Raw genomic sequence first — 25,916 nt, 5'->3', positions numbered from 1 at the left:
TTTTTCTTTTATACATTCAGAATAACTTCTGGTATCAAAGAAGGTAGTGAGAAGGAAAAGTGTTGAATCCATCAGTTTAATTCCTTGATCAAAGATGGCAAGGAAGGAAGACTGAGAGCTTTGATAGTTGTTTCTTCTGGTTCTATGAAATGTTCACATAACAGTTCATTATTTTTATGTTGATTCTTTCCAAATCAGCCATTAGGATGGAGGAGGACTTAATCCCAATTCCCCATTTTTTTCTTTTTTGGGGAGCAAAATAAAAGGGAAGAAAGAAAGGGCAGTAAAACCTTCAACCAGCAAAACACAAATGATCTGTGCCAACCTTGGCACAAACCAACCACTCCAGATGCCAAAATCACTCATGATTAAAAATGCTGTGTAACTAACAACACCATAAACTTTAAAAGAAAGATAAGTAAAACCTTGTACCTTGCTTAGGTTCTGAAAGCAATTCTGTTGTTTTGATTTCCAGAAGGTTTTGATGAACTGGTACGGTTAAATGTATAAGGCATGGAAGTTTGATGCAAAACTCTATTTAGTAACCCCCTCCCCCCAAAAAAAAATACTATCTCTCTGGCACACGGGTCTGATAGTATTAAATATCACTGGTGTACAAAAAATGAGAAAAGCTGAATCTTCTGTACCCCAAGTGAAACAGGACAGGGAGCAAGTGAGAGCAGATCTTGATCTCATAACCATGAGAAGGAGGATCGGCTTTGCTGACAAGAGGTACTGGTCTGGTGTTGCAGCTTCTTACCCTCCACAGCTATTTATTAATTGATTGATCGATTGGCACTGCCTTTTCTTATGACCTTGTTACTGTCCAGTCTACTCTTATGAATTAAGTCTAGTTTTTCACGAGAGCAGTTTCTATAACACTAAAGATCTAGAAGATAAAACATTAGTTTTAATGTTCTGTATTTGTCTCACCATTATCTTTAACTGATATATAATTTTCTGAAATGGTCACTCAAAAAGGAAAGTATTTTCAATGGAAGCATTAGTATATTGGCTTTTAAGTCATACAAAGAAGACTGTTCTTTTATCCATGTCTATTGATAACAGTATCAGAAACTAGATCAAAAATAGCACTCTTGGCATTGTGAGTACATTTAATCTGCATGATTCAGTTGTATCTGCAGTTAATGTCAGTTTTGAACATTTTGTAATAGAGAAATCTGTATTATATTCATCAAAATCTTCGACCGGTACTGCACATGAGAGAGAATTCATGGCCCTGAAACCTGAGGGTTTTTCTGCAAAAATATTCAAGAAACACTCTTTGTCGGTCAGCTGGTATTAACATAAGCACAGAGATTATTTCTGTGTGTGTAAAGTTAATGGTGGCACCAGATGAGGACCTGAAAATAAATTTAAAAAATCACAATAATTGTTTATATTGTTGATATTATAATATGTGACGGCTAATATGTCATCAGAGGATGGAAGGTCATAGTTTTTTTCTTCATCATTAGTTTCTGAAGATGGGAGTGTGGAGTCCCTTCTCATTTTCCTTTCTTTTCTGTTGCTCTCCCACTAATAGATGGTTTTGGTCTGAATTAAGATTAAATTTTACCTTGTATACCAAGTTGAAATTTTTACCCGTTATGTACTTTTAACCTTTGTACAAGGGTGATTCAGTTGCCCGAGGAACTAATACCAAACCCTTGGATGTATGCAAGACTGATGACCAAGGAGACATAAGTCCATTCCCTAACAATAAAACAATAAACAAAAGTGTCTGTCCAACTGCAGTCTGGTCTCCAGGATCAGCCTCTCCCAGTATTACTTGAAAGGATTTCTGAAAAAGAGCATGATTAATATCTGCAGTCTCTAGACAAAACATAAATAAACAAACACAGGAAAGTTGTGCAAGTTGGGGAACCTCTTACTGAGATGATTTTATTTTTTCAGTTTGATCAGTTTTCCAATTTCATTCCTTTCTTTTTGACTCCATAAAGACTTTCTTTCCAATAACAGTTGAAACCAACTCCATTTCCACTGATCATTTTAAAATAGTGTGGCTAGTAGAGGCAGCAAGGGGCTTAGCTGCTTTCTTCTCAATAGATTTGGTTGGCTCCACACCTGAGTTTTTTTTGTTTATTATTATCATTATTATTGTTTTACCTTTTTCATGAAGACTTTCCATTTCTCTTTAAGCATATGCTTTTTTCAACACTTTCATATACTACTAGTCTCTCAGAGAGAGTAGTAGTTCCAAGTTCAGTTTGAAGTTCAAGATTACTCTAGTGCTTAAATTACCTATGCACTTTAATAAGAAAATAAATGACATATTACAATAGGCAAACCTGAATATTAATTAAGCAAGCAAATTCACTGAAAACACAATGGACAATTATTAATGAGGATAAAAGTAGAAGTAATGTCCTGCATTTTTTTTTTGTTCCATGAATGTTAGTAGATGTTTGTCCTGCTTTCAATCACTGCACCCAATTACTCAGGATTGAGTACTGTGCTGTTTTCCCAGACATATAAAAGACACTTAAGAAGGATAGATATCTTTAGGAGAGATCTGATAACCTTAAGATTTGTTCTGGATAACTTTCTCAAGGGATGTATTTTATTGTTAACCAAATCAAAAACAATATAATTACAATCTGAAGCAGAAGCTCTAAGTAAAAAAGGACTGCACAGGATCAGAGGGCATGACTCTGCAATCGCCAGCTGGCACACAGTACCAGGGGTTATCTTTGATGAATGAATGTCAAAGAAGGTGAATAGTAAGATGTGACCAGTGCTTCTGCATGGCACAGAAACCAGGGCAGTGAAGGCAGAGCAGCTGAAGAAGCTTGGGGTGATGGAGATCAAGCAGCTGAGATGGGTTGTCGGATGTACACTGTGGGACAGATGAAGATATAAAGACATCAGAGCTGAAGCCAAAGTAGCCTAAGCTGCAAAAAAAAAAAAAATGTCAAGGAGGAATTTTAGTGGTTTGGTCCCATGCACATGAAAGCAGAAGATGATCTGGTAAAGAAGATTTGAGATATTCAGGAAGAACACAAAAGAAGACAAGGATACCCAGCCAAGAGAAGGATGGCTTGTGTAAAAGAGGACCTGTGACAATCAGGTGTGACTATTAGAGTAGGGGGGTGACTCTGAAGAAAGAGATGTGGTGATAGTTGCATGACACCCTGACCCCATGTTGAAAATGGGAAAAAATGGAATCATGATGATGATGATGATGACAATAACACTGCAAGTGACGCTACATTGGGTGGCAAGAAGGAACTGAAGAGAGTTAACTGGTTTACCTCTAATGACACAGCCTGAAACCATGGTCTTTTGTGCTAAAATAAGTCTACTAAAACATCTGTCAGAAGACAGACATCTCTCTCGAGCAGACGTCTCATTCTAATATATGAAGCATTTACCATTGATGTTTATGATTTACTTCAGCTGTTCTGTCTTCCTAAACATGGGCAGTCACTCCAGGGAAATCCTAAACTGATGGAAACATGTCCAGAGTCTCATGGCCTGTTTCTCCAGTAGTTTCTGCTACAGCAAGGAAAACTTGGAGATGCATAGAATAGTTTAAGTAAATATCTGACACCACTTTCTGGAAGAAACCTTGGTTGGTCATGAAATGCCTGCTATCATTGTGACTGGTCAGCTATGGCCCCCTACAAATAAGGACATGAAGTCCCTAAATCTTATCAGCAGTTATGATGGATGCCAAGAAGAGCATTTGTGAGGAGAAATTCAAAGCTATGCAACTACCAGGTTTCAGTACAGAACATGAAAGCCTGTGAGTCATGAAGACCAAATACAAAGGATGACAGGGTTTCTCCAAAGGTTGGCAGCTGCAGAACTCTTTTAAAACACAAGTGCTTAATCAGCTAATACTAGGTCACAGTCCTACCCTCAGCAAGGTTACAGTGAGCACAAATAGCTTACATAAAAATCATGATAACCATCAAATGTACACTATACAGGTGCCTGAGATAATAAGAAGCAGCTCTATGCTCCCAGAATATGGAATACAGGGCACCTCCCCACCTAAATGGAAATATGTTTCCAAATGGCAGAGCATCTCAGTCAGGTTGAAGGTCTTTTAGTGGTTTTACTCACCACAGAAACCCACCTGGTAATCCTGTGGGATCAAATGGTAGGAATGAGTTTTAAGAGAAGGCAGGACTTACATTATCTATGTAATGTTTGACTGAAAATAATTGGGTAGATTATAAGTGATGTATAATGTTTGCGACTGGGAGTGTATCGGTATGATTTGTGATGGAAAATGCTTGGAACTAGGATTGTGTTGGTGTGGTTTGTTTTCATTTATATAAATGTATGATTACTTATTACATAAGTGATGGTTTAATAAAGATGTTTTTTGTTTTAAAAAGGAGGCAGGAATTAAATGTTGTAATGTTGCTTTGGTTATATGTTATATAGCAATATATGTGAAGCATAATGTTTGTTAATTTTAACTTGTTAATACAGTTTGATTACTTTTATGTAAAGGTGCCTATGTCACACATGATAATTCAGTAACAGTGTTTAAAAAATGGCCTAAAGTAGAAGCCACTGCCAGAAAAGGAGATGGCAGTCACATTAGTCATTTCACACTTGCTTTGGTTTTCTGAACAGCCATGAACTTGGGAACACAAAACTACAGCCTTATTTGCAACCCAAGGACAGGGAGGATAAACACTTGTCTTTCTTCTCTGAATAATATGTAGACTGATGTGAAAGAATACAGGACTCAGCCCTGCTACGAGAAGGTGAATTCATCCACTAATAATCCCCTTACCCCATTCAAGCAGAGTAGAGGACTAACCTTATTCTGCTGAGTGGTAAAAAGGCCAATTACCAGGATGCCATACTCCTAGAATAGCCTTGCTTGGTAGGATTCCTGAATCCTCAGCACTAAAGAAGGACTGGAAGAGCAGTTGAGACAGACTGCAAACCTTTTTACTTATTTTGGCTTTTCAAGTGCTGTGAACATGATATCTGTGTTTAGGGCTCTCTCTCAGGCTCACTTCAGCTACCTGCATGGCGATTAACAGAGTGTGTGTCTCCCTGCTTGCTCATCTACTGCAACTGCTTTCCTACTTAATGCAGCCTCCAGTCTTACCAACCTGTAATCAGCCCAGCTTCCAAAACTTGAACAGAATTGCAATAAAAATGCTACATTTGCTACCAGCATCCACATCCAAACCCATTACTGTATAGCAATGTCATCATTGCTTGTTAGACTACTCCAGTTTCCTCAAATTCACCCAAATAAAATTAGCTTCTTCCTTCTTATTATTTATTACACCTACCACCTCTACAAACAAATTCAAATTATACAGCTTCAACTTTTCTTTAAAAAAAACTCACAACTGTTTGAACTAATCTAGCAAGCCTCCTATATTTCATCTAAATTCTGCAATTTGACAAATCGTTACCACCCAAATTGTGTATATTTTGAAAAACTGGAATACCAACTTTTTGTAACAGCTCTGCTTTTGCATGTATCTTCAAAATGTTAAAAATAACATCTTTCTGTTTTCATTGTACTAATTACTTACATTTTAATGCTTGCTTTATGCTGTAAACCTAATTGTAAAATACTACATTTTATGTGATTGCTAATGTTCAATGTGGAACTTCTCTCCCCTAGTCTTCTCTGAAAAGGGCAAATACACCTATTTGCTCAGTGCAATGATAAACACTTAAAACACTAAAGTTTCTCCTTTATTAGTGGACAGTCCTTAAATTTTGACTTATTTTAATTATTTATTTTTATTTTGAATTTATTAACCAATTGGTTAAAAACACAAAAAAGAAAAATCTAGCAAAGCTAGAATTTCCACTATGTGATACCTTAAACCTCATGAATCAGAGGCAACATGGGATATATGTAAATTACCCTTTAAGGATATCAAGTGCTGCGGTGGTAGTGCTGTGGTAGTTTTGTCGCCTCACAGTTAGACGTTGCCCGTTCGATTCTCAGTTAGAGCGTCTTCTGTGTGGCAACATGCGTGAATGGGTGTTCCTTCGTTGAAGGTTGTGCGTTAGGCCCGGCAAGCCTACACGTCAAAATCTACTGCCAATAATTAGCGGACCGGAGTTCCGCTGTGTCGACCCATAACCGGGAAAAGCCGAAAGAAACAAACAAACCCTTTAAGGATATCAGGTGTTTCAGCTAAATGGCAATTCTGAATGTCCGTGACTTTTTTCTTTTACTTTTAATCTTTTTATGGACAATTTCAGGCCAATAAAGCCAAACCCTTCTAGCTGTTGTAGGTATGACTACGCTGTGTTTCCAAAAGTCAAACATTCCTCTTATGGTGTGCTGATGTCATAAGAAGGCACAGCTAGAGGGGTTTGGCTTTATTGGCCTGAAATTGTTCATAAAAAGACTTAAGAGTAAAAGAACAAAGCCAAGGACATTCAGAATTGCCATTTAGCTGAAACACCTGATATCCACAACTGCTTTAACTGCTTAGAAAAAAACAAGCATTGTTCATTACCAGAAAATATGATCTAGAGTTATCACCACAGAATGTCATCAGTTTGCAAATGCTGTGATCATATGAATTCAAGTTTTACTCAGGTACAAGCAACAGAAAAAAAGAGTTACATTTATCTTTAACTGATACTTGCATTTAAAAGTATATTCAAGTCATCTTCAGAAATGGGAGGCCATTCTGTGAGTGGGGAAAAGGAAGGTCTTGTTGCCTTTGACTTCTGTTTTGTTTTGCTTCCTTGGTTATAAGAAATAGTCAATCAACTCCTTACTCTAGATTTAATCTGTAGGCTATTTATTTATTTATTTATTTTAATTTTACATGTTAACCGAGTAAGCCCACTTGTCACAAGTGTCTCTTTTCAGTAGTTAACCAGGGAGCACAGTCAGAGTAAGAGACTTACTCAGAGCCGTACAGTTTGTAGGTAGAAAGTGAACAAATCAAAGTAATGAGAATGGCATAAACCCTGAGCTAAACTGTCAGATTTAAACCAGAAAACTACAATGAAGATGAAAACAACAGCATCTTTAAGGGACTCCTTTTAATGAAAAAAACAAAAAAGGAGCCTTTTTTAAGGGCAGAAAATCCAGGAAGAAGGAAATAATTAATTGATTATGAGCACATCAGCTTTATAGATTTGCAACATTTCTTCTTTTCTCAAGAACTGAATGTAAAAAAAAATGCATTTGAAATCCAACAGATTAACTTCTACAGATGTTTTATTTTAGAATATGAGTTGCTAATTAGTGGCTAGACTGCACCCTGTTTTGTTTTTTAAGCAGTATGGCTTATTGTCAGTGTTGCGCTGGTCAAGAGCAAGAGTCAAACTTTCATATGGGGTACAGTTCTGTCCAAAAATTGTTTGTTTCAGTTCTTAGACTAGACATAAAAACAGTGTTTGGACACATTCACTGTAAATGAGCATATACGTCCATACATGCACGTACACACACACACACACACACACACACACACACACACACACACACACACAGACATCCATTCTGTGCTATTATGCTGTTATTTATGCCCATCCATTTCCAGTGCAACATTTGTGAGGGGTAGTCAGGCAACAGTGTGCACTGTTTTTTTTTTTTGATGTACAGGAAGTGTAGGATAATAACAAGGCATTTATGAGGCAGATTTTCTTTCCATGTGCTTTGAGAGTGAGTGCCTTACTCATTTTGTTATTGCTTGAGTAATGTAGTTATTTATGCCCCCCCTCCTGTTTATTGATGTGGTAAATGTTTATTCACTTTGGTTGAACTGCAATTTTTTAAACCTTTTTTTCTCCTTTCATTACAGTGAACATAAAGTAAAATAATGGGATGGGGGTGGAGGAGTGGGTGAAGCCCGCTACATGCGGTTGGGGGATGAATATAGGGCTTGTCCTTCCTTGCAAAAAGAAGTAAATCAGTATTTTCATTGTGCACTTTTGCATGAAACTTCCAATGCTTTGAATTAGTGCCAGAGTAGTCCATTTTGTTCTTAACCAGATACCAAATAGTTTTGTGTGGATTGAGGGAATTTACTTCAGAGGCCTAGGAGTCTGTGTGATACTATAAAACAGTGAGATGGGGATTTTGAATTATAACTGTTTGCAATGCTATTCAGGGACACCTTTAAGAACATAAATGCAAAGATCATAATGGCACTTAACAACTTTTCTCCTTTGTATATAGAAACATGATTTACTGTTATGGCATTGTTCTTAGCAAAGTCCACCAAGGCTGACCCAATAATGAGCTTGGTAGCACACTAGAATAAATGAAACTCACGTTGTTTAACAGATTACAAAACAACAAACTTTCATTGATTCTTATAATTTTTCACACACTACAGTTTTAGTGGACTGTTTTAATGAAGTTTGGAAGCATGTTCAGAGGAAAAGGACTAACACTATATATTTTTTTAAGGTCTCTGAGTTACGACAACAACTTAGGAAACGTGGTTTGCCAGTGTCTGGTACAAAGCCTGCCCTGCTGGAACGCCTAAAGTCTGACCAAGTTGCTCGTACAAAGCAACCACCAGTTCCCATCACCAGTAATAATCTCATCAGCTCTGTTTTAGAAATGCCTTCCATGTCAAATTATGTGCAGAACTCTCAGAGTACTGGATCCAGTGTAACTAGTACATTCAGAACCATTTCACCACCAAGCCTTTCACCTACTGCTAGTGAGCCTTCTATACGAGCACCAGACCCAACTGGTGGGTTCCCAGATGGCATGGAAGTGTCACCAATTCAGGTTCTATCAGGCATAACAAACAATGGGTCAGTACAGGGCCTAACAAATGGTTTAGAAAGTAAAGCATCTCAAAACAGCAGCAAAAGCAGCATCTTGTTAGAAAAGCAAAAGGTCATTGATAACCTGACATGGAAACTTCAACAAGAACAGAAGCAGGCCGAGGACCTGAAGGTTGAACTAGAGATGCAAAAGCGACTTAAAAACAGGCGAAAGATGCATCTTTCCCGTAACAGCTCAGAAAATTTTATAGCCATACCTCCCTGCATGACTGTGGGGACTGAACTTTCACCAGAAGCCTATCTAAGTCCAGAATCATCTTCAGTTGGTAGTCACTTCCTTTTTAATTTAAACAACCATTCATCACTCTGCAGTCAGGACTCACAAGAACCCCCAAGGGATGCAACCTGTGGAGAATTAATGGTGAGTTTATACATTGCTATTTTTTTTTTTTATATATTTCCCAGAGTGTTATCTTAATATGTTACACTGTACTTTAGCTCTTCAGGGAAATCATGCTGTTGTAATAAAAGTTAAATCAAAACAGATGAATATAATCCATGACATATAATCAAAGCAAACTTCATTAACATGCCTATACCTAACCTCAAAACAAAACAATATAAATATAATTACACATAAAATATATGACAAACAGTAAATGGTAACAATAAATAAGATTACTCAAATAATGTAATAAACAAATACAGATGTACATGAAACCAACATTCCTTAATTATAAAATGTGAAGTCTGAAACATCACATCACCTGGATGTGTCTGAAAATAGTGTATGGCAATTAGTTGTCTGAGCAGAGTAAACATTGACATTAAACTATAGAGACAAGGGTCTGTATAATTTGATCTAAAGCTCATTTCATCTAAACCCATTTGATCAAGACCACTTGATCAAAAACTCATTTCATCAAAAGCGTACTTCATAATAAATATAGCATAAAAATGTTTTTTTTACAGGGGGGGCACCAACCCCTTACTTATATATACTAACTCCATGGTCACACAGCATCAGAGAAATATAAAAATATGCCACACAAGTGAGTCAGTGCTGGAGCAAAAACACAATCATCTGCAATTCTGAAGGAACAACATAATGCTGATCATTACAGTCTACACATCCCCTGCTACAGTGGTTCCCAAACTTTTTCGATTCTCGGCTCCCTTGTTGAATCCAGGTTTTCCCAAGGCACCCTCCCCCATCAAATTCTAACACGTATACTTTATGAAAGTGATTGTATGGGTATTGGAAAAATACATTTTAACACAGCGCACCCTCAACATTAAGTAAATAAAAATGTTAAACAAATAAATCAACAAGACTTGTAAACTTCTTTTTAAGTATATGTATTTGCTGTTTGCTTATATTACAGTGTCCCCAAGCACTTTGCAGTATACTTCTTTCTTGCCAATATATTCCTGCTTTTTCATAAAAGTATAAAAAAAGCACCTTCATTTTATGCACATCTAAATATTGCAGTGATGTTAACATGTGGGCTTTGTTTCAATTTTAAGATGTATTTGAAATGTTTTATTTTACCATTCCAGAGTTTTGAAGCATGTCTCAAAATATTTCCTTCCACATTTCTAAGTACTGTAAGACCTAAGCTTCACACATATCCAATATAAGTTCAAATTACATATTCCTAGACAGGATGTCCTTGTGGAAAAAAATTATTTCTGATAGACATTTTTTCTGTTCTGTGTTCCGATATTAATCTCCAAGAACAAGTCAGTCTCATAACTCGCATACTTGTGGTCTGAGAAAGCAAGTTTTCTTACTGTTTATGGAAAATCAAATGAAAACCTGCCTATCACTGGGGATCTGTGGGGTACAGAAACAAATAGCTGCCATTACTGTTAGTTACTAGTAAGTCAAGCCGCGGTGGTACAGCGGTAGCATTGTTGCCTCACAAGAGGTTCTCCTGTTCGATTCTCGGCTGGAGTGCCTTCTGTGTGGAGTCTGCATGTCCTCCCATGGTCGAGTGGCCTCCAAAAGACATGCATGAATGGGTGTGCCTTTGCTGAAGGTTGAGCGTCGGGCTGGCAACTCGGCACCATAAAAATCTACTGCCAATCATTAGCGGACCGGAGTTCCGCTGTGGCGACCCCTAACCGGGAAAAGCCACAAAGACAAAAAACAACTATTAGTAACTAGTAACCATCTTGTAATAATGGGAAGCTTTTGCCACTTCCTGGTTTACCAGTGGAGGAACACTTAATAACCTATATCAGGTGCTTTTTCTCAGAGATTATCTAAATTTGTAAAGGGAAGCAGTGTGCTTTTAATCTCATTTTAAAAGTTGTTCCATGCTGTGGGTGTGGATTTTGAAAATAGAATACCTGCCATAGACAGACTGAAAGAAGATCTGTGTAGATTAACATTGCTCTTGTTTCTAAGAGAGTAGAAGAAGCTCCTGATCTGAAATGTATTATTTACTAGCAGACAGCAGATTTCATTTAATTGTTAGGTAGTGCATTTGTCAAAAGCTGCCATTGCTGTCATTTTAGGCATTTAACCAATGAATATTTCTCCAAAAGGTAGTTGAGAAAAGCCCAACATGAGGAACAATGACGTCTAATTGTAAAGGAAGAAAAACGACAGTGCCACACAGGGCACACAGTTCTCATTCATTTTTTTTTTCAGGTTACCCCTTTTATCAACTTCATAGGTTGGTACTAGGCTATCAGCCCTAGGGCCTATACAAGCCTAGCCGTAACAATTCCCTGGCTATTTCTTCCCACACTATTTACTTCCCTGGACCCCTGTCTAGCAGGGTGACTGCCGTGATCCCTGGGGTGAATTTCCTTTCTCCCATCCAATCGTCAAGGTTCCTTTTGAAGAGGGCCAAAGAGGCACTCTGCTTGACATGTATGGGCAATCTGTTCCAGAGTCTGGGGAGTCTCTGGGTCAGGAACCTATCCCTCCAGCATGTTTTGTTTATTGTGATGACAAGATTTAGATCCCTGGAGCATGTGGCTCTGTGGGATTGGGATTTCTTTAAGTGTAGCAAGTCCAACAGCTCTGGGTTTGACATGGCCTTGTATGTTAAGCAGAGATCGCCTCTGAGTAGACGATATGCGACAGAGTATAGCCGGAGTTTTTTAAGGCGGTCAGCATAGGGCATCTGCTTTAGGCCTGTGATTCTTTTAGTGAGGTATTTCTGCGGCCTTTCCAGTTGCTGCAGATGTCTTGAGAGGTACATACCAAACGGAGCGTCGTATTGTATAATGGGTCTAATAAGGGATGAGTAAAGTGGGACAATGACCTCCTTTTTTCTGGATGAAAAGCCCTTAGTGATGAGGTGTACCACACAGAGGGATTTCCTGACTGTTGTGGCGATGTGGTTATCGAAGGCGAGACCACTGTCCACCTGTGTCCCTAAGTCTCTTATCACACTTTTGGTGTTTAGTGTACTGCCACCTATATGGTAATTCACGGATACATGTTTTTTTCCCAAAAGGGATGACTATACATTTCTTGGCATTGAGCTTGAGCCCATGGCTCTGGCACCAAGCAACTGTTTCTATAAGGCCCTTTTGTAGAGTATCCACATCATTTGGGGATTCAATAATGGTTCCCAGTTTGCAGTCATCTGCAAACTTTGTTAGCCAGAGTCCCTTAGTGTTGGCCTGTACTTTAGAGAAGTAGATGCCAAACAAGAGCGGTCCCAGGACTGAACCCTGAGGTACTCCACTTGTCTGGAGCTGGATTTGGAGTCAGCTACTTTTACAGTGTGGGTTCTATCAGTAAGCCAGTTAGAAACCCATTGGGTGACGTAGGGATTAATGCCCAGCTTAGTAAGTTTATCTATGATTCCAGAGTGGGGGATGGTGTCAAAGGCCTTGGCAAGGTCTAGATAGGCTGTGTGGACCACCTTACCCTTGTCCGTGGCTCTGGAGACTGATTTGAAGAAGTAGAAACCTATCCCAGCAATGAATAGAGCGACGCATAGAAGCTAAGTCCTGAACACCACACATGGTCAATACATATATAATCATTAACTGTCACTGACTTTGCATCATTTTTATCTGTTCATCATAATATTTAATTTTATGGCAAATATTTAATGACTGTAACCACAAAATGATGCTAGATGTTAAGAGTTACTAATTTCTTATCTTTCATTCTTAGAATAAAACCTAGGGCCTGTTAACACTTTCTAAGTGAATACATACAATACTTAAAAACTGTCACTAATTTCTGACCGTAGTCCCTTGTTGTTTGGCTTTGTGCCTTTACCCCCTGACTGCTGAGGTAGACCAAGATTTGTTGCTCATGCGCATAAGTGAATTTGCGTTCCTCATTTTGAGTCTTTATTTAAAAAGTCAATGAATCCACGATCCACTCTGGAAAGGTCTGTAACACATTCAGAGTTAAGAATTTTTTTAAACTAATATTAGTGGTGAATAACGCTGACTGGTGTTTATTGGTCAAAATAGCTTTTAATATGTATAAAAACAATAAATGTTAAACTCACAACTGCCCAGATTTTTGCCTTATATGTTTAGTATAGTCTTTACAGCCATAAAATGTGTGATTTTTCTGGCAAATCACTAAAGACTGAAGTCACTAAATCTAAGCTTATTAGTTTGTGGTGCCCCTGTGAGGAAGCCACGGGTCCCCAGGGCACCGCGGTGCACTCTTTGGGAACCCGTGCCCTGCTAGACTCACTTCCATAATAACTCCTATGACAAAAACTAACACCATCAGAATCTATAGACTTCTACAACTTTTGATCTAATGAGTTAAGATGAAATGACCTTTAAATGAAATGAGTTTTCATCAAATGTGTTGGATGACGTGAGCTTTAGATCAAATGGGTTTAGATGACATGAGCTTTAGTTCAAATGATATAGACTCAGAAATACCTCATTGAAATAGCACAGAGGACCAAGCATCACTGCCTATTTCTCAAGAAAGTAAATTGACTACACATCCACTAGAGACCTCCTATTTCTAAAGTCACTTCTTCTGCCTAATAGTAATACTATCACTGGACAGACAAACTACAACCTCAGGTTTCATCCAACTCATGCCTCTGCACTACATTCCACAGCCTCAACCAACAAATGCAGCACGCATAGTTTTTCAGTCTTTATCCCTAAAACCTGGCAATCCATTCCATGAGGTATTAGAAACACCCTATATCTTCTGGATTTCAAGAAAGCCCTTAAGCACTTTCTAATAAATCCAGCACACTGTAGCTGCTTTATGTACAGTGATATAACCTAAACCATATAACCATGCTTAACATTATTACAGAATTCATGCATCTAGCTATCTGATGGACTCTTCCACCCAGCCACTCTTTACCTGCTCCATGGAAACTGGATCCTACAATTACACCACACCGCCTCATACAAGGACCACTTTTTACCACCTCTTGCATCCTGCCTAATCTGAGTCTGGGAGGTTGGCATAAAGGTTAAGGTATTTACCTTACAGACACAAAGAGCAAAGTTTTATTCTGACATGGGATAATACAAGGGCAATTATCTTAGTACTAATCTATGAATCTAAACTCTCATTCTCACAAACATTTTCAGATACAAATCAACAATTTCCTTAAAAGAACCTGCAACCAACTACTATTATCACATATCACAGACAATCTTTTTCATAAATTGCGGGTATCATATTTTTTTGCCCAGTATCTAAAACACAACAATGATTTTTTTTTTTGCCCCAGGAAAGGCCAGGCCCGAAGGCTCCTCTGCTTATAGCCATTCAGCCCATTTGTTTCACCATCAAGGGAGCCTTTGTTCCCAGGCAATAGAAAGCCCTACATCCCTTTCATTGCTGTACAAGAATTCCCCATGACCCCAGCCACTTGCAGCAAGAGTTGGGTAGTGGAGAGCAGGCCATCCTTGCTGGTCCTGCAAGGTGGCATGCCCTCTCTGTTGGCATAGCATCCTCCTTCCTTGCAGTTGTTTTTCAGAGATCCACTATAGCTGCCCTCTGAAGATACCCCTCAGCTAATAGAGTGACTGCACACAGAAGTGTAGGCTCGATATTCCTGTGTTCCACAGAGTGAAAACATGTAGTACTCCTGCTAGCGTTCTACCATGTGATGAGCCACTTCCTCCCCCATTACGAGTTAGCAGCCAGCTGTCCTGCCAGAGCCTACTGGTGTCCAAGCTGTTATTTGAACGTGAGTCAACTAGGACATAGTCAGAGAGATCTCTCTCTCAACGCCACAGAATGTCTTGAAATACAGCAATGACTGATGTGTCTTTATGCTTCTACTTGTATAGTTTGCACTACCTAAATTCTTTGTTTGTCTTTCTGTGTATTACATAAAGCTCAGCTTATTTTCTCCAAATGTTTGTGACTTTACATTGATTAATATGCATTAAGTTCATATACTGGACGTTTATATATCCATGCTCTTTGTTTATCTTTCTGTGTATTGCACACCACGGCTGAAATCTAAAATAGGTCCTCTGATATCAGTGCACTGTCCTAGTCAACACATTTAAATAAAAACAAACAAACAAAACTGCAGGTAAATTCCGTCAGTAATCTGTAGCACAACCTGCAATGTTTTCTCAGCCCTTACATTTCAGCAGTAATAAATTACAACCTGACAAATCACCAAGGACCCTGATTTTCGATTTCTAGGAAAATACCATAAAATACTAAAATATAAACTGTCAAGAGTGTTGTAAAACTGGAGAGTTCATGGAATTTTACTTTAGGCTCCAAATTGGTTCATCATAAATTGTATTTCTTATATATCCCATCTGTAAAACCACCCATTTGTTTTATTCATTGTTCTACACTCAGACTGTTTTCATTTTAATTAAACATAGAAGCACCAAAGAATTGTAACAAAATCATGATAATAGCATGAAATTGCATTTAGCAGACTTGGGTATAATTCCTGATGGATCTACTGCAAATACCCAAGACCCAGGTGCCTGAAGATCACTGTCTCACAACTAGAGGCTCATTTGTCTTTTAGCTTGCGCAGGCTGCCACTTGACCAGTGAGTTAGGGCAATGTGTTGCAGCCATTTGGACAGGGTGCAGCTACCACCTCTTGCCTAAGTATATTATTTGAGTTCATGCAAGGTAACTGAGACAGGCATAGGGAAGAAGTAAGTGTGTAGCTAAGTTTGTTAGGCAATAGTCGGGAGGGTGATTTAGGTTTTGGGAGTGGGACACGAGTTTTGGGGTTAGGCAGCAAGAGAGGAGGTACGGTGGGGGAGTGATGAGAGGAGTTTAGAGTTGGGGGGTGGGAGAGTGGAGTTTTAGGTATGAGAATTACTGGAGAGTTTAGGATCAGGGAAGGGAGTAAAGTTTTAGGTTTAGGGAGGCTTTGGGGACTTTAGGGACAGTGTGGAGGTGTGAAGTTTAGCTTTAGCCAGTAATTGAGGATTTTAGTTTTATGGAGGTGGAAGAGTTTAGGTTTATGGAGCAATAGGGACTTTAGGTTTAGGGAGGGGGGGTTGGAGTTTTAGGGTTAGGGAGTAATCATGGAAATTAGGCTTAAGGAGCAGGAGGGGAGTTTTAGGGGTAAGCAGTGATTGGGAACTTTAGCTTTAAGGAGCAGAAGAAGAGTTTTATGGTTAGGGTTAGGGAATGAGGACTCTGGTTAGGGTTAGGAAATGAAGACACTAGTTAGTTTTAAGGAATAAGGACTCTGGTTAAGGTTAGGGAAAGAGGACTCTGGTTAGGGTTAGGGAAAGAGGACTCTGGTTAGGGAATGAAGGCGCTGGTTAGTGTTAGGGACCGGCTGGACACTTTTACTGTTAGGTTTGAATCTGATAGGGCTATACAATTTAGTAGGGTCAGGTGGTTTGAGGGCTAGGTAATAATGTACAATGGAATTTCCACATTCATTTTGTTGTCAGAGCACAATAGGGGCATAGTAATTAGTTAGCAGGCCATGTCAGACACCTGGTAACAGCAAAATCCATACCAATAAAGCAAAGCTGTAGCTAGGTCACCTGGTGCCCTGTGCAGTTCTCTTAATGTTTATGACCAAAAAAAGGCAACTTCAGTCAGCTTTAGCAATATAGGTAGAAGTGAGTTAACAACAAATGAATACTATGCCATCAACAGCAGTACCAATAAGCAAGACAATTAAAGAAACTACAGTGATAGCCAGTATTCTGTTAGCTCACAAATCGGCAAGATGTGGAACATTTTCAGGCTTTTCCTGTAAAATCTCAAAGAGAAATTCCTTGAGCTTCAGTAGCTCACAGCAAAAAAAAAAGATGAACAGCGCAAAACCGAATGCTTTTCTCCATAGGAAATTGTGTGTCAGCAATCATTCACTTTCTTAAGAGATTTCACCCTTCTTCTACTTGCGGCAACCTAGGAGTTAGTACATATAAGTTTTGGGAGGGGAGAGGCTTGACCCCCACATCAGGGGTTGCAAGGCATCCCCCATAAAAAAAAATAAGGAGTTTTTTAATCTCATGGTTTTCAAGCATTTTTTTTTTTTTGGTTCTCTTGAAGCGTAGACTTTCAGAAAGTCAGAGTTTCATAGAGGGAACCCATTTTTTAAGAACTAGAAAGGAAACTCACAGCACAGTGTGCACTAAAATTTTTTTGAGGCTTATCTGTCTCCGTTTGCTTACCAGGACAGTCATTTGGCTACAACACAATATTGTTACACCATGTATAGGGCAAACAAGTAATCTAGCAGTTATAATATAAAAAGGTGGTAGTGGAGTAGTGCATTTCACTACATACCCACTTCCGTCACAAGGAAGAATAACTCAGTTTGGAGAAGTTCAGAGATGCAGGCAGACCAGTCATGTGACACCACCAACCCACCACCCCCAAAAAACAGAACAACTTGAATCAGCTTCAAGCAGTACAGCTAGCAACATCATAAATATCATGAGGGTAGATCATGCTTATTGAACCTGGTGGACGTCTTTGAGAATGTCATCAAAGCCCTGGATGAAGGCAAAACAGTGCATACTTCCTATCTTGGCTTAGCCACAGGTTCTTACACAACCCCCACTCCGGTATCATTGAGAACCTCTCCCAGCTGGGGATAATCCCATACCTTGCTATTTGGGTAGCCAAATGACTCACCAACAGAATGCATACTGTCAAAGTTGGGGATTCCACCTCTACCAGCAGACCAGTTACCAGTGCTCTCTGCTGTTTGAAATGTATTTCTCAGAAGACCAGGTGAAAGTAGATGGCCTGTGGCTTACCACGTTTGCTGATGATTGCAAACTGGGCACAATCAGTGAGTCCCCAAATGATGTTAACATATTACAAAAGGGGCTAACACAGACAAAAGACTGGTGCCTAAATCATGGACTAAAACTAAATGCAAAAAGCAAAAAAGTGCATTAATATCCCCTTTGGCAAAGAGGAAGTCCCTGCAAATTACAACATTGACAACTCCCACCTAAGCTCAAACCCAGTGGTACAAGATTTGGGAACACAAGCTGACAGCAAGCTAAACTTCAATCACCATGTGTTTACAGTGGTAAGGAAAGCCTTCTACATTGTGCATATCATACGTAAGGGCATTGCAATCAAGATAAAGAATTTTATAACTCCTCTGTACTTGACCGTCATCAGACCACTAACAGAGTACAACACTCCCCTTTTCCATGTACCTCACCAGACAACTGCAGCAGCTGGAAAGACCACAGAGGTTTCTCACCAAGAAAACTCAAGGCCTCCAAAACATAACCTGCATGGAAAGGCTAAAAGCCCAGTCACCATACTCTGTATCCTACAGGCTGCTGAGAGGTGACTTGCACCTGGCCTACAGAGCAGTCTCTGACCCTGCCCTAATCATATCTCTCAGCTGTCCAGATTTCCACAGAATGTCCAGATTTTTGCTTCTCAGTTTTGGTGCATTTCTCATAAAATTATGGTTTTCTGGCAAATCACTGACAAATTATTGAGTATCAAAGTCAGAAAATAATGACAGACATTTGAGTTTAAGACTTCATACCCATCAGAAAATTCACGTTAATGCAAAACCTGTTTTTCTGTCAACTTTCTATGTTTGTAAGAACAATATTTAAAATTGTCCCTATTTTTCAGCCCCCCCTCCATTGTTTATGTCTTTGTCCAGATTTCTTACTTTAAGAGGTTGAAAGCTAATGGAAATGCTGCACATCTGCAAATCAAATCAGACAAGAGTCACTCACTCCAGGGATCCTATGGCATCAACAGATCATGCTGGAGAGACAGATATGTCTCACAGATATTGCCACTCCTCTAGAATAAACTCCCAGTTCACATGAAGCAGAGCTCCTCAATAACCCTATTCAAGTGCAACATAGACTATTGGATGGGTGACCATAAATTCACCCTGGGTGGCACCTATGTCTCTCATGGACAGGGGCAGTTGGTGCTGATCATAGACTCACTCTGCAAATATGACCATCTAACCCAGACCAATTAGGGAATAAGGGTATAACATGGCTAGGTTTGTAAAGGCTCTAGGGCCATTATCCAAGTAACTTTTATGAATCTATAATATAGCTTGAACAAGCAAAGCAAGAAACTACAGCCTTAGCCAGCCTTCCATATTCAAATGTGAACACTACACTGTTTCATACTGTGACAAATGGGAAAAAATGTAGAACATTTACTACCTATGAAAGACGCTAACATCACATTTACTATGTGTGGTTCATACTTATAAAACATTGTTGATGCCTAGTTCTCTCCCTTTGTTTGCCAGAACAGCCACTTGGTTATGATAATATTTTCTTGTCACAGTATTTCTGTTCTAAGGCAAACAAACTTATCCAGATGTCTTCTATTTTACCACATACATACCTCTTTAAATATTAGAGACTAAAGAGTAATTTGCAGGCCAGGTCCTTTAGCAGGCAAGCAAGACCCCCCCCCCCCACACACCCGTTACACACACATACAAAAAAATCATTCATCCTCAAAGGAATACATCTAGGAGTAGGATAGCTTGTTTGATACCTAAACTAAACCTTGATCTGCTGTATGCAATCACTGTGGACACACATAAACACTTCACATCTTTGCTATATGCTACTTCTTTAATACATTTCACTTTCAAATCATTCTCATATTCACTCTTGCCATGTCAAGTTACAAATGCTCAGTGACAAACAAACCTCTCTCCCTCCCCATCCCAACTGTTATTACTTCATTCTTCTCACTACCTTGCTAATAATTTGATCTCACACATGCTTGGCAACAGGATACATGCACACACTCGCACACATGCAGGCATGCACAGGCACATATGCAAGCATACATACACAGACAAAATGTTTGTCAAGAGTCTTGATTCAGGGTTATGTTTAGATTTGATTTACGACTTCACACAATTTTCTGAATCCCTCCATCAAACGTGATTTTTGAAGCTGTTTAGTACACAGAAAAGCAGACTGTATGACCAAAATAGTAGTGTCACCAATAATTTAAAGAATGGAGACACACATTTTACATCTCCATTTTTCATAAGCAGAAATAAATTACCTTGTGTGGCGGAATTTTGCAATACAGTTCATTAAGGTCTATAGATTTTAAATCGTCCCTTTGATAATGTGCTTATATTTTCCATCATTTTTGTCAATCTGCTTTTTAAATGTGTTTCTGACTAACATCCCACATTCTTACTGGAAACAGGAACAGTTATGTGCTATTTAGTATTCAACTTTCATACTAATTAGACTCCATTTTCTGGTTGGATGTACCTGCCTTTCAAGGGCCTTTGTTCCTATTTTCAATGTCTGCAGGTTGAGAGGTATGAGTAGGGACATAATTTAAAAGATTTTGCTTAGACTAGCAATACCTACATTAATGCATTATCCCCACGTTTGCAAATGTTTGTGCACCAACACTGATTCACTGTTTCTGCTGTTTTTTCTTTTCTCCACTGGTAAGTAGGGGGTACAAAAGCTTCCTGTGGTACACATGTTGTGCAGAATGTTTTCCACTAAATGGCTTTTCAGTCAAATGTGCTTTCAGATATTTGTACCTACTGTTTTTCTTTCAGTCAAACCTAGCTTTGAAAAAATGATACAGAAACATGGATGGATGCATGGATGGATGGATGGATGGATATATAGATAGATAGATGGATGGATAGATAGATAGATACAGCTAAATATATATACTTATATAAATGGATCCTCTTCTAACACTCAAATGGCGATATCATCAAATTTTATTTTTGTGAAATGAGAATCGCAAAAACAAAATACTCAAACAGCAAATTTTTCCCAGGGCAAGTGCTTGCCCAACATGCCCTTTCCCTCACTGTAGTGCAAACCCAGAGTTGGTATACATAGTTGGAGGTGTGTGGGAGGCATAGCCCCCCACCTAGGTGGGTTTTATTTACTCTGGAGTGTGTTTTGTAAAAGTCTGGGAAGTGTTTACTTGCCTATAAAAAATTCACCATTTGGTTATTTCATTTGCGCATTTTTCGTCTCATGAAAATGAAATTTGATGATATGGCCGTTCAAGTATTTTATATATATATATATATATATATATATATATATATATATATATATATATATATATATGTATAGATTCACTTCTCAATTTGAAAGACCAAAATTCTGATATTCAGAATATTCAATTCAGAACTTCGAGATCTTGGAATCTTGAAATTAAGAACCCCCCCCAAAAAGCAGTCAACACATCACAAAACATGTTTTTGAGTGGGGGCAAGCCCCCTTGCACCCTCCACCCCCATTACCTTAATATACCAACTCTGAGATCGCACTACAGCGAGGAAAAGGGAAATCTCGTGTTCCGCACTATATGCCGATTTCCGTTCAGGATTACAAAGTTTTAAAACTTCAATCATATGGTCTTCGATCATATGAATTTTGAAGTTTTAAGCTTTGAAATTCTGTAGGGGACCCATATATGTGTATGTATGTATATATGTATATATATATATATATATCTATATGTATGTATATGCGTGTATGTATATATATATATATATATATATATATATATATCTATATATATCTATGTAGATATGTATATATATATATATATATATATATATATATATATACATACATATATATATATATATATATATATATATATATATATATATAAATAATAAAACCAAACTGTGATAACTAACGTAAACAAAGAACTGTACTAATAAAACAAACTTCTTTCTTATAAACTAAAAGAAAGACACTCGAAGGCAAAACTGATGCTAAGCACTTTCATTCTTTAATGATATTTAGAACTTCTTCAGAACTGACAAAATTTAAAAAATGTTAGGTATATGTAAGGAGCACAAGGTAGAAAGAATTGTGATGGCAGTTATTAATTAATGCTGAGACCCTTCCTAGACTCATTGAGATGGGGAGTCTAACTTACTCCCATTTTGTACTAATATTTGTTAATTAGTTGAACACACACAAACTGAGATGGAAGGTAGTTGGAATGCAGTCGTCATAATAGTTGAACAAAATAAAGCAGCAGCAGTAAAAAATCCACCAGTTTAATGAAAAAGTGTAAGCACTTTCGCAATGATCAACGTTGCTTCATCAGACAAAAAACTAATCCACATTAAGTGCTTATATTCACTCACCAAATTCAAACTAACCAATCCTAGCACTTTTACAATTTAATTACACTAATTACTCCATATACTTTTAAAGCAACAGCATACTATAAACATATATACATCATTCTATACCTATGCATAAATACTATTAAAAACTATTTCTAATGCATAAATATGCATAAGAATATTAAATACATAAAGTATATATAATGTAATAAGAATTACCTATTCTACCAATGTTACTAATGAAATATGTTAGAATTACTTCAGCTTTCTAGATTTTAGAACCAGTTTAAGAGGGACAGAGTCATTAAAACCAAGCCCTCTATGTGCTCCCAGTCTCAAAATCTAACGAACTTCTATATTTTCTGTTGAATTTACTATATCCCCCATCCTAACACTTATACTTTGTACATATAGCACTTGAAAAAGGAATGTATGTTCTACACCTTTGGAGAGAGTATGTTTTGCTAAAGCACTGTATTCCTGTCCTCTCCTAGTACAGTATATATATGGTCTCTGATACATTCCCTAAGGTGGGGATTGTTTTTTCCTACATAGAATTGAAAACAGATTTTGCAATGGGCCACATACGCTACATTACTTGTGTTACAATCTGCTGTAGTTCTCAATTCCTAAAGGTGCCCTGTCCCTGGATGTTTAAAAAATCTGGATTCATCAATGTACTGACAACATGCACAATTTCCACACTTATGAGTACCCATATTTAAGCTAACCAATGTTCTAGTCATTCTTGGGTAGCAAAGCTGTTGTTTTAAATTCTTTCTATTTTTAGAAGTAAAGTGTGGTTGTGTGCCCACTATACTTGCAGTGTCATCATCCACTAGCAATATATGCCAGTTCTGATGTATAATATCTTTAAACCTTTGAACATCTGATGTATAGGGCAACACCAGAGATGTCTGAGAAGGTCCCTTATTCTGATCTCTCTCACCATGACCTTCACCTATTACTCTATCAGAGTAATATGGTTTTGCTTTACCTTTTCTTTCCTCATCTATCTTATAATACGCTTTATCTATTTTTTGTTTAGGATAACCTCTACTCAAAAATCCTGTTTTAAGGTTAGAAAGTTATTTTTTATATGTTTCCTCTTGACAGCATAACCATGATACCCTCATTGCCTGCCCTTTAACTATATTTGAAAAAATGTGCTTATTATGCAAACTGGTCCAATGCAAAAATGTTGGACGATAACATTGTTTTCTATGAAATTTAGTTGACCATCCCTCATCTACCTTTTAGATGGTGACATCCAAAAAATCTATATTATGTGCAGAATAGTTCATTGTGAACTGCAAAAAATCACTGGTGTTATTAAGCTGAATATGGAAAGACTTCAAATATTCTTCACTCCCCTTCCATTGAATAAAAAGATCATCTACAAAACGTCTGTAAAAGGCAATCCGGGGGTTAGACGTTAAATACTTATGTTCCCAGGTGACCATGACTAGGTTTGCATTAGTATTGGCACAACTAGTCTCCATAGCAACCCCAGACAATTGCCAATAACAGGTTTCTTTAAACATAAAAATATTATGCTCAAGCACAATTTCAAGTAACATACATAAGAACTCTTTTCTTTGAGGGGATAACTTACTGTGTCTCTGTAACACTGATTTTACCATGTCTATCTCTTTATCAATAGGTATGCTCGTAAACAGTGATTCTACATCTAGTGTGGCTACTAAACCCTTATTCAACATTTCTATTCCTTTTGTAGCCTCATACAAGTCCACTAAAAATGTTCAGCATCTCTCAAAATATATGCAAAATCATTCAACACTTCTTTCAGTTCATCATCTAAATATATAGAGATGGGTTCTGTCAGCCATCCTGCATCTGCCACTATTGGTCTAAACTTTGGGCTGAAGGGATCCTTGTGAATTTTAGGGAGACCATGTATCTGAGGAATCAAGTGTTTTTCCACCAGAAAAAAATGAAGTAATTCTTTGTTCAATAAACCCATGCACATACATTAATGCAAAGCTTTAGAAATATGGTGCTTCATATCATACACAATTGCTGTTGAAACAATTTTATAAACTTTAGAATCAGCTAACATTTCTCCCATTGCTTCATAATAAAAGCTAGAGTTTAAAACTACAACAGGTCCCCCTTTATCAGAGAGACGTATCACAATACTATTATTATGTTGTAAATCATACAGAGCTTGTCATTCATTTACAGATAAATTATGCCCATTTCCATTTAGTACCTAATAATTTCCACTACTGTAAACAGCATTTTTGCAAGCTTTTAGAAAAGTATCAATGTTGGGTGGCAATAATGGCAGAAAAGTGCTATTCTTTTTATATTGCTTACTTCTAACTTCATTTACATCTTTACATTCCAATTTTAGAGATACATTACATGTAAACATCATCAAACACAAAAGCATTTCACTAATGTCCATTTTACATGATGGTATAAAGCTCAAACCTTTGTTTAATAGAGATGACTCTGCTGCTGTAAGTTCATGGTTCGATAAGTTCCACACTAGGTCTCCTGACCATGTCCCTACATTTTTTGATGGTTTGTAGCTGCACTGACCCTGGCGCTTCTTTCCATTTCTGCCCTCCTCTGAACACTTCTTGTTCCACTGATTTTCTCCTTCCTGCATGAAAGGGTAGTGGTAGAATGGGAAAAACCTGTTGTCTTCCTTCCAAGATAATTTTTCTCCTTACGACCATTGCCATAGTAGATGTACTCTGTGCCTCTTCCTTCATCGCTGTACTGGGAGGAATTTCCATTGGTGTAGAATATACCGAGGGAACTAGGTTTGGTGAGGGAATACTCCCTCCTTGCTGCTGGTTGGTCACATCTCCTTCCTCATTGCAACCATTGGTTACATCCACTTGTATTTGACGTTCCTCCTTCACCCTTTCTCATTGCTCAGGTGAAGGGATACGCCCTCTCCTCTGCTTATTGACTAAATGTAGATTTCCCGATGGCTCATTGGATGTGCTCACAGTTCATTGATATCTATTGGTTGTAGACTATTCTGCTTGAGTCACAGACCTCTGCCATGTAAATACGTGCTGGTTAGAGAAAACTGTAAGGTCTCTAGCCAATTTCTTTTGTTCTAAAAGTTTCACTTCATAACAAAGTATTTTATCAGTCAATTCATTCATGTATAGGTCAGTGGCATCTTCCCCATACAACAAAACCAGTTCCCATTGCTGTTCACATATCGTGCTCTATTGGTTGAAAAAATCTAGTAATAATTGTATATATGCCCGACTAGTTTCTAGATTTATTTTTTGCCACTGTGCTAAGAAATTAAGGTACGTGTTGCCGTATGTGGGCATATTTAGGACTCTAAGTTCTCTCAGCACAGTGTTCATGTTTAGGCGTGCTTCAAAGTGAAATCTTTGGCACTGAAGCCGTTTAAATCTAAACAAGTAATTTTCAATGTTTCTTTTTAACACATGTACCTCCTCTTCATTATTGTTATTAATTGTCATCTCTTGGTTGTTTTGTGCTACATCATATGCTAGTAATGGATTATTCTGGTTTGCAAGCAAATCCATAAATTCTCTATCTGTGCTCATACCAGCTTGTACATTCTCCCCATTTATCACAGTACCTTCCACCATCCTCACATGAAAAGAAGTAGTACAAAGGTAAT

The 25,916-nt window shown here is 37.9% G+C and overlaps 1 protein-coding gene across 1 annotated transcript in view; it reads left to right on the top strand.

Moving 5' to 3' along the window:
* LOC122816112 (myocardin-like) overlaps positions 1-25,916 on the top strand; it is a 573,216-nt gene that overhangs the window by 396,643 nt on the left and 150,657 nt on the right. The window contains exon 10 of the mRNA XM_044088880.1: positions 8,399-9,148. Within this exon, the coding sequence (XP_043944815.1) occupies positions 8,399-9,148 (750 nt within the window). The remainder of the gene's footprint in view (positions 1-8,398; positions 9,149-25,916) is intronic.

Source organism: Protopterus annectens, chromosome 1.part1 (genome assembly GCF_019279795.1).
Source record: "Protopterus annectens isolate FY-2018-M chromosome 1.part1, PAN1.0, whole genome shotgun sequence".
Lineage (NCBI taxonomy): Eukaryota > Metazoa > Chordata > Ceratodontiformes > Protopteridae > Protopterus > Protopterus annectens.
Note: the sequence above shows the minus strand (reverse complement) of the source record. Positions and strands in the feature narration are given on the sequence as shown.